The sequence below is a fragment of the Acinonyx jubatus genome, chromosome B3, assembly GCF_027475565.1.
Source record: "Acinonyx jubatus isolate Ajub_Pintada_27869175 chromosome B3, VMU_Ajub_asm_v1.0, whole genome shotgun sequence".
Lineage (NCBI taxonomy): Eukaryota > Metazoa > Chordata > Mammalia > Carnivora > Felidae > Acinonyx > Acinonyx jubatus.
Genome location: NC_069386.1, coordinates 61,774,997 through 61,787,188, shown reverse-complemented (window position 1 = coordinate 61,787,188; position 12,192 = coordinate 61,774,997). Strand labels below are relative to the sequence as shown.

The 12,192-nt window shown below is 39.6% G+C and overlaps 1 protein-coding gene across 10 annotated transcripts in view; it reads left to right on the top strand.

Moving 5' to 3' along the window:
• The window catches only part of EIF2AK4 (eukaryotic translation initiation factor 2 alpha kinase 4), a 97,353-nt gene extending 85,161 nt beyond the window's left edge, over nt 1-12,192 (top strand). For 8 of the 10 annotated variants that reach the window (XM_053224173.1, XM_053224172.1, XM_053224175.1 and 5 more), the window contains 7 exons: nt 3,008-3,120; nt 5,572-5,630; nt 6,546-6,643; nt 7,850-7,918; nt 8,451-8,495; nt 11,357-11,475; nt 11,957-12,192. In XM_053224173.1, the coding sequence (XP_053080148.1) occupies nt 3,008-3,120; nt 5,572-5,630; nt 6,546-6,643; nt 7,850-7,918; nt 8,451-8,495; nt 11,357-11,475; nt 11,957-12,014 (561 nt within the window). In that variant the 3' untranslated portion in view covers nt 12,015-12,192. Of the gene's footprint in view, nt 1-3,007; nt 3,121-5,571; nt 5,631-6,545; nt 6,644-7,849; nt 7,919-8,450; nt 8,496-11,356; nt 11,476-11,956 lie in introns of those variants that run through there. The other 2 variants (XR_008299233.1, XM_053224180.1) reach the window with 2 other exon arrangements.

Genomic DNA, 12,192 nt, shown 5'->3' with positions numbered 1-12,192 from the left:
CTTTATAAGTTATATTTGGATCTTTAGGTCTTCCATTTCTCTCTTATGGTTTTTGTTTCCTTTATATTTTTTATAAGATTTAAAACAGTCATTCTAAGGTATCTGTCTACTAATTCCATAATTTCTGAGACATTTCTCTGTCTGTTTCTGTCGTTTCTCCTTGCTGTGAGTCCTATTTTCTTGCCACCTTGCATGCCTAGTAATTTTGGATTGGTTGTGGACATTATGAATTTTACATTTTTGAAAATACTGCTGCTGGGCTTTGTTCTGGGGTATAGTTAAAATACTTGAATTGTTTGATCCTTTCCAGGCTTGGTGTTAAGCTTTGTTAGGGCAGACCAGGGCCGCCTTTAGCTCTGAGCTGACCCATTACTAATAAGGCAGTATCGCCTGGGTGGCTCAGTCGGTTGAGCATCTGACTTCGGCTCAGGTCATGGTCTCATCGTTCCTGAGTTCAAGCCTCACATCAGACTCTGTGCTGACAGCTTAGCACCTGGAGCCTGCTTTGGATTCTGTGTCTCCCTCTCTCTGCCCCTCTCCCACTTGTGCTCTGTCTCTATCTCTCAAAAATGAACAATAAAAAAAAAAAGTTAAAAAGTTTAAAAAAAAATTTTTTTAGGTTTATTTTTGAGAAAGAGTTGTTCCTTGTTGTCTAACGTCTGAAAAATCTTATGTGTTTTGTCAGGTTTTCTAACTGTTGAAGGCAGGAAGGCAGTTCTTGGAGTAGTTTATCCTTTTAGGGAAGATTTGCAAGTCCCCACTACTAGTCTGCTGGTTAGTCACAAAATTAGAAATGCCCTTAAGAACTACTGATCAGGCCTCTTCCAGAATAGTGATTGCTCCTGCAGTAGTACTGAGAGGTGACCATCAAGCCTTTGCTGGATAACTCGTGCCATAAGACAGTGCTATAATGCTGAGCAAATTTTAAAAACCTGATTAGTCTCCTTCCCAAAATCTAACGCTCAATGGTCTTAGTTCTGTATTCTTGAGTAGTCGCAATAGCCAGTCTAATTCTTCCTCCTTCTCTCAACTACCTTCAAATAAATTCTAGGAGACCAGAGACTGCTATGCCACTCTATCCTCATTGCTGGTGTAAAAAAAATTTTTTTAACGTTTATCTTTGAGAAAGACACAGAGAGACAGAGTACGAGTCGGGGAGGGGCAGAGAGGAAAACACAGAATCCAAAGCAGGCTCCGGGCTCTGAGCTGTCAGCACAGACTCTGATGTGGGGCTCGAACCCATGAACTATGAGATCATGAACTGAGCCAGGGTCGGATGCTTAACCAACTGAGCCATCCAGGCTCTCCCTGTTTTCTGGATTAAACATTCTGGTTACTTAAGCCATTTCTCTTAACATGATTTCCCAGATCCTTGACCCTCCTAGTTAAGCTCCCCTAGACATGCTTGGTTAATGTCTGTCTTTAAATGTGATCCTAGAATTCTACACAGCACTCTAGGAATATTTTGACTAAATGAGAATGCTCTCTGACCTCCCTCAATCCAGATACCATATTTCTCCTAATGGAGCTTACTAGTGAACTCTTAGCAACCATGTGGCTCTTGGGCTTATACTGAACTTATCAGCTAAAATTCACTGGCCTTTTAACAGTTATCACCATGTCTGGTTGGCCACCTACAACGAAGGCTTCAATTACAGGACGTCATATTTATCTCCATTAAATGTGATCTTGTTCATTCTAGAACATTGTTTCAGCCTGTCCAGCTCTTTCCAATCTTGTATCACCTTCATATTTGAAGGGCAAGACATCACTTCATTCACCCAGTCAACAAATGCATTTTAAGTATTAACAGTGTAGAAGGGATGGAATTTAAGATCCTAAAGGATACAGTGACATTTAAGCCTCAGGCCCTCCTGTGAGGTATCCTATAATCTGGTAGGGAACATAACACATTTGTGCACGATTATGAGTTAGAAAATGCTAAATGCCATTAGAGTCCTATAGAGAACGTTCTATGAGGGTTCATCACCACCCAGGAGAGGACTTCAGAAGTAGCAGAGAAGTCTTCAGGGCAGAGGTGGGGTTTATGCTGGACCCTCATGGATGGGTAGCATATAGGTACGTGCTGAAAGGACCTTTTAAGCATAAGGAATAGCAAAGGTAATGGTAAGTCTTTGACCCGCCTGTTCCAAAGTCAGAGGGATCTGGCCAGCAAAGAACTATTCTGGTATTATCCTGAATAAGTCTACTTTGGATGAAGCAGAAGCACTGCAAAGAAGGGGTACCTCAGGAGAGACTAGTTTTAGCTAGATCATGGGGAGCAAAATGCCCACCGAGGAATTTAGATTTTATGTAGCAGCTCGAGACCAGTCTCAGGGGCCTCCAGAGCATCTATTTTCTACAGAAGGGGACATCAGAGTTGTATGTGAAAAAAATTAATCTGCAGGTACGTGTAGCATGGAATGGAGTGAAGGGAAACTGAAGACAGGGATAGCAGTGCGAACAATATAAAGCTATTCTAAGCCAAGGCTACTCCATGGCCAGTGAAGATGAAAGGTATCGTAAAAAAATGGGATGACAGGACTTAGGTTTGGAATGGGGGTTAGGGAGGGGGTGGAAACTTGGTGACTGACCAGGGGATATTTAAGGGGAAGAAAATGTGAAAGAAATGAAATAGGAGCTGGTTAGTCTTGCCCCCCCCCCCCCCCCACCGTTTTTTAAACTCTATCACCAATGATAAGCTTTTCTAGTCTATACCAGAGTTTTTCAAAGCCACAGTGACGTTTGGGGCCGGATAATTATGGGGGCTGCTGTTCTGGGCACTGTAGGATGTTGAACAGCATCCCAGGCCTCTCTCCACAAGATGTTGGTAGCACCCTCTATAGATGTCACAACCAAAACTTGTCTCCAAGCATCGCCAGCTGTCCTGTGGTGAGCAAAATTGCCTCTGGTCGAGAACCACCAACCTGAACTGTTGACTTCGTTTTGTACTCGGGTTCAGCCTATTGGCTTCAGAAATTGATGGATCTATTTCATTCTTTTTAAGGTTAAGTCTTTTGAGAAGGAAAGGCAAACAGAGAAATGCGTGCTGGAGTCTGATCTTATAGACTATGTTGTGCAGAAACTCAGGACTAAAGTCAGTGATGAAAGGACTATCAGGTAACAAAGGCCCAGAAAACCAGCTGTGATACCTGTAGAACTTCGTGCCTTTTTTAGAAAAATCAATTTGATCCTTTTGGGAAATAAAGATTCATCAGGATAACTTTTAATGGACCATTCTGTTGCTTCTGAAGAACTCAAGAGTTGAAGTATACGATCCCCTGTATAAGACTAATCCTACTTTCAGTGTTCCTTTCTCATAACATGTCAGAGAATGCTTTATCAGTTTGAAAGTCCTCAGGAGCCAGAATTATCTTACTTGGTCTGTTATGCAGCAAATTTTGGTAGTATTTTGTCAATATATTTGAAAGATCTAATATATTCTGGGAAAAGATCTCATATTAAATGTACACTGGCTCAACTCTCTGGATAGGAATTTAACAAAGTTAAAAACCTTAAAAATTAAAAAGAAAGACCCATTAATATTACTTTCAGGAATTTATAGCAAAAATTATCCCATGGGGATATGTGAAAGATGTCTATCAAGGCATTGTTTATAACAGCAGTTCCAAACTTTTTGGCCTTAGAAGCCCTTCATATCCTTAAAAAGTATTTAAGGGCATCAAAGAATGTTGTTTATGTGGGTTGCATCTGTCAGTAATTTGGTAGAATTAAAATGAATATTTTAAAAATATTTTTTTTAATAAACCAATTACATGCTAATCTAAATGACATATTTTAATTAAAAATAACTATTTTCCAAAACCAAAGAAATTTAAGAAGAGCATCACTTTCATCTTTTTACAGATAAAGAGACAAAAATGGAAAAAAAATGCATTAACACTTTGATAGAAAAAACTAGATTGTCATCCGCTTCTGCATTCAATCTGTTGCGCTATCACCCATCATATAGTCTCTGGAAAATTCCAGGACACACTTGTGAGAGGATGAGCATAAAAAAGAGAAGTAACATTTTAGGATTGTGAAAATTGTCTTGACCTTACAGACCTCTGAAAGGGTCTCAGGGGCCTCCAGAGGTCCCTGGACCACACGCTGAGAAATCTCTCACTTATAGTATCACAAAATCCATTCTAGAAGATTGTTTGGATTATAGTAATATAGTGAAATGCTATGCAGCCTTCAAAAATGATGATTCTAGGAGCCAGGCCTGACTGGCTCAGTCAAAAGAACATGTGACTCTTGATCTCAGGATTATGACTTTGAGCCCCATGTTGGACACAGAGTTTACTTAAAAACAAAATCTTTTTTAAAATGTTGATTCTAGTAAAGCTGAATTTATTGACATGGAAGGATGTCCATAGACAACATATACGATCCTATTTTTCTTAATCAAAATACACAGTCCATATATAGGCTGGAATGACGTACCAAATTTTTAATTGTAGTTATTTCTGGTTAGTGGGATTACAAGGGATCCTAATTTTCTTAAGGCTTTTTTTTTTTTTTTTTTTTAAATAAATGTGTAACTTTTACATATATGCTCAAAATCAGAAATACTTTTTTTGGCTTCTATCAGTGATTCTCAAGTAGGGGACACTTGGCACTGTTTGCAGACATTTCTGATTGTTAGAACTGGGGGTGCCACTAGTATCTAGGAGAGATCAGGGGTGCTGCTGCTTCTACAGTACATGGGACTGACCGCCCAGACCGCCAACCAAGAGTTATCTGGCCCCAAATGTCAATAGTGCCAACAGTGAAAAATCCTGGCTTCTATAAAACATTCTTACTCTCTTCTCCTTCCTTCACCCTGCTTGAGTAAATTCCCATCTGTACCTAGCTTGAATAAGTTCACCAGCGCGCTTTCTCTGAAGGCATATAATGTTCCGGAAGTCACCAGATATTAGGATTATGGATTTTAAAAAATAGAGGTTTAGAAAGCATAAAATACTCAACTAATTAATAGTACAGGTGAACATTAAGACACTTAAAAGGCCAGATGGGATTCAGTTTTAGCAGGGAAAGGTTTAAAATCTTTCCTCCATGTGCGTGATTACTTCCATGTTTTCCCCGAGAGAACTATTATGTCTCTCAAAGGCTATAAACTAATTCAGTCTTTAAAAGAATGTCCATTCACAGCTTTTGAAAGAATCTCCTTGTTTACTAAATGTTCTCCTGTGGGAGATCACCAAGGTTGCTGCCATAATAAAGGTGGGGCATGCCATTGCTAATGTTTCCTTGTATTGTGAGGGGGGCGGAAAGAACACCCATTAGATTTCATTGAAATTAGCTTCTTATGTTGAGCCAGGATTTCAGACATAGCCAGGATTTCAGAATACATCAAAAGGTTGTCTTTAGGTATTTGTTAATCTGAAATGACATCCTTTTTAATTTTTACTTGCTGTTGACCAAACGCCAAATTAAGTTCAAGTTTTGTTATTTTTCTTCCACTAATAACCACTATTTAGTTTTTACATTTAATAGAAAAAATGGCTCACTTTATCTGTGTTTTGCTTTATTGACTGTTTTGTAATTGTTTTTGTTTGTTTTTAGAGAAGCTTCCGATAATCTTGCAGTGCAAAATCTGAAGGGGTCATTTTCTAATGCTTCAGGTATTTACTAATTATGATCTGAACATAATCGTGCTGTGTGTGTGCGTGCACGTTTGCGGTAAGCACTAATGACTGTGCTGCCTCCTTGCTGCATCAGAAATACATCTTGAAAGTAACACATACTGTTAAATGTACCAGCTGGAATTTTTCTCTGTGCTTTGAAACCCACATCCTAGAAAAAGATGGGATGTTTGGTGATTCCTCTGATCCTAATACATCCCTGTCTTACTGTCTTATTTTCACAATTGGTTTAGTCTTCCTTTGGCTCGGATTATTGTACAGATTAAATGTGGATAATTTTCCTGGAAATCTTCCCCACACAGAAGATTGAAGAATAATATGTTGAAATCCCTTGAGAAAGACACTGTGTATGCATTTTGTTTTCCTGAAAGCCAAGAGGAACAGTGGTGATAGTTAAATCTTTAGTTTAACCACATCTACCAACCTTACTGAAAAAGCAATGTCCCAAGCATTGTCCACAAGACGACTTATTTGGCTTTTAACAGAACTGGGTCTTTTTGGTTTGTTTCTGCTAGCATTGACTTTCTGCCACTGTCGGTTTTCAAATACTTTCAGGAATTTAGAATTTGAGGGATAGTTATGTGTGATTTTTTTTTCCCCCTAAGGTCACCAGGTTTTGGTGACAAATATAGCCTCCCTGTGCCTTAGTCACCTTCCACCCCACCTCCCACTTGAGGAGAGAAGCCTGGTAATTTTGACAGAAGCATCAGGGTTCTGGGCTCCTCCAGGTCAAGTACAGGTAGTTGCAGAGATGGAAAACCAAGCCCAGACAGAATCTAGCCCATAGAATGACACCAGGGCGGCTTCTACGAATATCCCTGCCATCTCTGTGGTGTGTTACAGAAAGTGGGTGGGATCAGTTAGGACCATACATTCTGAAATTCTCTGTTTCAGGTTTGTTTGAAATCCATGGAGCCGCTGTTGTTCCCATTGTGAGTGTGATCGCCCCAGAGAAGCTGTCAGCCAGCACTAGGAGGCGGTATGAAACTCAGGTACACAGTTCCCTCAGCTTTCTCGTGTAAGCTACAAAGGAGGAAGAAAATAGGAAAGGAAGTTAAGAAACAGAGTTTCCTGGAAATATTTTCCTCCTCACTTCCGTAACTTGGTGGCTTCTGAAAATTCATCAACTCAGCTCTCTCTGGTGTTAGGATTCTGCCCCATTTGCCCTCCAAAGAGGCATCCATGTATGTTGTGGGCACCTAGAAGCACCTACTGTCAGAGTTATTAGATCTAAACAAAGACTTCCTGGTGTATGTCTAATGGCAGAAAGGGTTGGGTTTTGTTCTGAATAACAAAGCACATGAGATCTGTTCCAAGACTTGGGGCAGGTTTCTGTCTGCATACATGTTTTTGCTATCTGCTGTATGCCGGATTTGGTGTGAAATACCATGTAAAATTTAAAAGACATATGGCATGGCCCAATCCTCAGAGTTTATAAAACCTTAGAAGCATATGCAGGATACAGTTGGGAGAACAACAGAGGAGAAATAACAGAATGCTGCATTAGGCACACTGAACAGGAGTGTGAGTGTGCTACATACAGACACAGGGGTGGGGTGGAGAGCAGTGTCTGCACGGATGATAGACGAAGGCCTCCTGGAGGGAATCCCTGATGGATTTAAATAGGTAGGGGAAAGAAATAAGGGCAGTCCTCACACTCATGAGCCCGGTCAGGACACTGGCCTAACTTGGGAAGTGAGTGAGTGTTACAGAACAGTCATTATGTAGAAATGCATTTAGACAAATATAAAAGATGACCTCATTTTGCTATGCTCTCCTGGCTGTTTCTCAGGATGTTGGATGGTGACGCATTTTCACATCTTTCTGTTGCTTTCATCCCCCTTGAGTTCTGTGTCCTCACTGCTGTCACCTTCTTCTTTTTTCCAAATGTAGCTTAATAATAAAACCCTCCTGCTCCCACGTAGTTTTAGTGCCCTGAGCTTAATGCTAAACAACTAAGTAGGTGGAGCATTAAGTTATCAAAACAGACTATAAAATCTCATTTCCCCTGAGATCAGGATAGACTAAGCACTCATCTTTCCGGGGTGGGTTGAGAACAAGTCCTTAGATAATCTTTGGGAGCCCTTCTAGGCCTTAGTTTGTCACTCGTGATGGATGGTTTCCTACAGTAAATAAAATGGCAAGAAAGATGGTTTGGGTTGGCAGCTTCTGAATTCTGACAGGTTTTCTTGTTTTAGGTACAAACCCGACTTCAGACCTCCCTTGCCAACTTACATCAGAAAAGCAGTGAAATTGAAATTCTGGCTGTAAGTCTCTTTCTTTAACATTTTGAGAATTGTCCTGTTATTAAAGTTGTTTGCTCAGAGGTCAGGCCATTTATGCTCAGTGTGCACAGTATTGGGATCCAGGCCTTTTATCACTGACATGAACCACATGCAATCTAAATCTGTAAAAACTGGGGAGAAAACTGAAGGTTCTGTGTTTGTTTCTCCTGTTTTCTTCCTCTGAAAGATGGGGGGGGGGGGGTTGGGGGAATAAAAACAAAATCACCGTTTTCCTAAAATGTTTCAGACCTTTGCCTCATTAAAAATATACTGAGTGCAGAAAGTAGCAGCAAGCTTCTGGGGTGTAACATGTGAGGACCAGAGATATTCGTTCTCCAGTGCTGACCTCTTACTGTTGCATGGTTCATCTAAGTGTGCTTTATTTTACAGCACAGTCATGTCCCAGACTCTGCCAACCCTATTCATGTTGCTCCCTCCAAACACCACCATTGTCAGGCAGTATGTGCTGCCTTGGGTTCCTTGACAGATAACCTACATTTTTGTGTATCGACAGGTGGATCTACCCAAAGAAACCATCCTACAGTTTTTATCATTAGAGGTAAGCGAGATGAACTCTTGTGCATTATGGCCTTTAAAATTCCAAAGTTTGGGTGTTAATTTGCCAAAACAAAATTAAAATGGCATTATTTTCTTAGTGATACTGAGTATTTTTTGACACTTCCAGGAATTCAATAACATTGTTCTTTTATGTGACATATATATTACTGAATCAGATTTTGAGAGTATCATACTTTTCTAGTGACTTTCTTTTAAATTTCAGAGAATATTTCAACACCCTGTATTTTTACTGCACACCTCATATTTTTACTGTGTATCAGGCTCTAGCAGGCCTTGCTCTAAGCATGATTTTTTTTTAAATTTTTAAAAATTTATATCCAAATTAGCATATAGTGAAACAATGATTTCAGGAGATTCCTTAATGCCCCTAACCCATTTAGCCTATCCCCGCACCCCACAACCCCTCCAGTAACCCTCAGTTTGTTCTCCATATTTATGAGTCTCTTCTGTTTTGTCCCGCTCCCTGTTTATTTCCCTTCCCTTATGTTCATCAGTTTTGTCTCTTAAAGTCCTCATATGCGTGAAGTCATATGATATGATATGAAGTCTTTCTCTAATTTCACTTAGCATTAATACCCTCCAGTTCCATCCACATAGTTGCAAATGGCAAGATTTCATTCTTTTTTATTGCCAAGTAATACTCCATTGTGTGTGTGTGTATACACATACCACATCTTCTTTATCCATTCATCCATCGATGGACATTTGGGCTCTTTCCATACTTGGGCTACTGTCAGTAGTGATGCTATAAACATGGGGGTGCATGTGTCCCTTTGAAACAGCACACCTGTATCCCATGGATAAATGCCTAGTAGTGCAATTGCTGGGTCGTAGGATAGTTCTGTTTTTAGTTTTTTGAGGAACCTCCATACTGTTTTCTAGAGTGGCTGCACCAGCTTGCATTCCCAAGCATTTTTCAAATATTAACTCCTTTAATCATAACAAACTCGAGATAGGTACTGTTAACCCATTATATAAATAAAAAGCAGCATTTTACATTTTATGGAGAATGGAAGAAGAGATAGTAAGTATCTTAAAAAAAAAATTTTTTTTTTTTTGAGAGAAAGCACACAAGCAGGGGAGAGGGGCAGAGGGAGAGAGACTCTTAAGCAGGTTTCCACACTTAGCATGGAGCCCAACCTGGGGCTCGATCTCACGATTCTGGGCTCATGACCTGAGCCAAAATCAAGAGTCAGACCCTCAACCGACTGAACCACCCAGGTGCCCAGAAATATAAAATACCTTACTTGAGGTCAACCTACTAGTAATTAGCAGAGACAGGATTTGAACCTAGACAGACTAGTAAAATCTATACCCTCAACCTCCATACAATGCTGTCTCAGACCTTCATTACAACTAGGGAAGCTTATTTGTAGAACTAGAACTATGTATTTTTATAAAAATTAAGTCAAGAATTAAGCGTGTGTGTGTAAGTTTTTATAGGTAGCACTAAAAACAAGCAATCTGACTTAAAAATGGACATAGGACCCAAATAGACATTTTTCCAAAGACATACAGATGGCCAACAGACACATGGAAAGATGCTCAACATCACCCATCATCAGGGAAATGCAAATCAAAACTACAATAAGATAGCTAAATGGAATAAACCAGAGAAAGACAGATTTCATGATTTCATTCATATGCTGAATTTAAGAAACAAAGCAAATAAGGAAAAAAACAAAAGACTAAGGAACACTCTATAGTTAAGAGAACTGATGGTTACCAGACAAGGGGTGGATAGGTACAATCGGTGAAGGGGATAGAGTACACTTACCATGATGAGCATGGAATATGTATAGAAACGTTAAATCACTATATTATACACCTGAAACTAATACTGTATGTTAACCATACTGGAATTAAAAAAATAAAAAACACTTTTATTTATTTTTGAGAGAGAGAGCACGATCAGGGACAGGGCAGGGAGAGAATCCTAAGCAGGCTGTGCACTGCCAACTCGAAGCCTGATGTGGGCTTGATTTCACAGTGAGATCATGACCTGAGCCAAAATCAAGAGTCAGATGCTCAATGGACTGAGCCACCCAGGCACCCCAAAAAAGTCTTTTTTATGAGTAGCTTTTAATATCAAATAGCCTAAAACTTCTAAAAAGTTGACTAAGCATTTCTTCAAATGTATATTATTTTGAGAGAAAGAGCATGAGTAGGGGAGGGGCAGAAAGAGGGAGACACAGAACCTGAAGCAGGCTTCAGGCGCTGAGCTGTCAGCACAGACCCCGTCATGGGGCTCAAACCCATGAACAGTGAGATCATGACCTGCGGTGAAGCTGGAGGCTTAACTGACTAAGCCACCCAGGTGCCCCTGAATAAGCATTCTTAAGGTAACGAACTTCAATCATAGCGGCAGGTGATTTTTTTTTAACATCCTATCAAAGAATACTTTTTTGTCTACTCTGTGTTTAGTCACAGATTAAATTAGATGAAAAAAATGAACTTTGCCCCCAAACTAACATTTGATACATTTTTCTCTTGTCATCTTGTAAATAAGCATATACCACTGTGCTGGCAGTTACTGCTTTATGTTCCACTCAAATGGATGCACACAGAGGTGTTACTTGCATTTTACACAAAATAAATCAGTAATAACTGGTCTAAAGTCACATAGCACACTACGGCATTGCTCAGCGGGATCTAAAAAGGAGTCTTGTACAGAAAAATCAGCGCTTCAAAGGAAAAACCCCAACAATCTCCCACCAGTTTTATCTGTAAGTGATTTTTTTGCAGTACACTTAAATGGCATTGGCATTTCATTAGTGACCCAGAAAAAGCCAGTGAATAAACACTAGTACCTGTCATTAAGTCTTATCTATTTTTTCCTAGTGGGATGCTGATGAACAGGCATTTAATACAACTGTGAAGCAGCTGCTGTCCCGCCTGCCAAAGCAAAGATACCTCAAATTAGTCTGTGATGAAATTTATAACATCAAAGTAGAAAAAAAGTAAGTTACCACTTAGGTATTGCAGGTTTCAGTGTGGGTTAAAACTCAAGGAGGGATTTCGAAATGGCATATTTTATTGTCTTGTCGAGTTCTGATGGCTGATAAGCAATTATGTTGGAATGGCACCTGATAACCAGTAAGGCTTGCTCAGGACTATGAATCAGTCATGATTTGTCAATAACAAAACCCAGCAGTCCCAGGGGTAGCAATCCCACTTCGAATCTTCATCACCCAGGTAACTCCTACGAATGTCTAAATGAAAGGGAAATGCTGTGACTGCTGTGCCGTAGATGTCCTCATGTCAGAATGCCAGTCATTCGTTACCAGCTGCTTAAAAGGCATGGTGTTCCCCTCATGTAGGATCCTATACTACAGACCCTTGCCCATCACCACTTCTGTAAAACTTACATTAAGCGTTCTAAATTTGTTATTAACTTTGTTCTTCACCCATTATATTGATCCTACCTTTTCTCTTTTGCAGGGTATCTGTGTTATTCCTGTATAGCTACAGAGATGACTACTACAGAATTTTATTTTAATCCTAAAGAATGGTCATTATCTTGTTGAAAGACAGGAGCTTATACTATGAAATGTTGTACATTCACTGTAATTTAAACTTTACATTCTAAGAAGGTGTCCCACAAAGTTGAGCTTTGTAAGTTTTTCATGTGTAATATATAAATTTATCTTTTTGAATATAATAAATGGTTTCATATA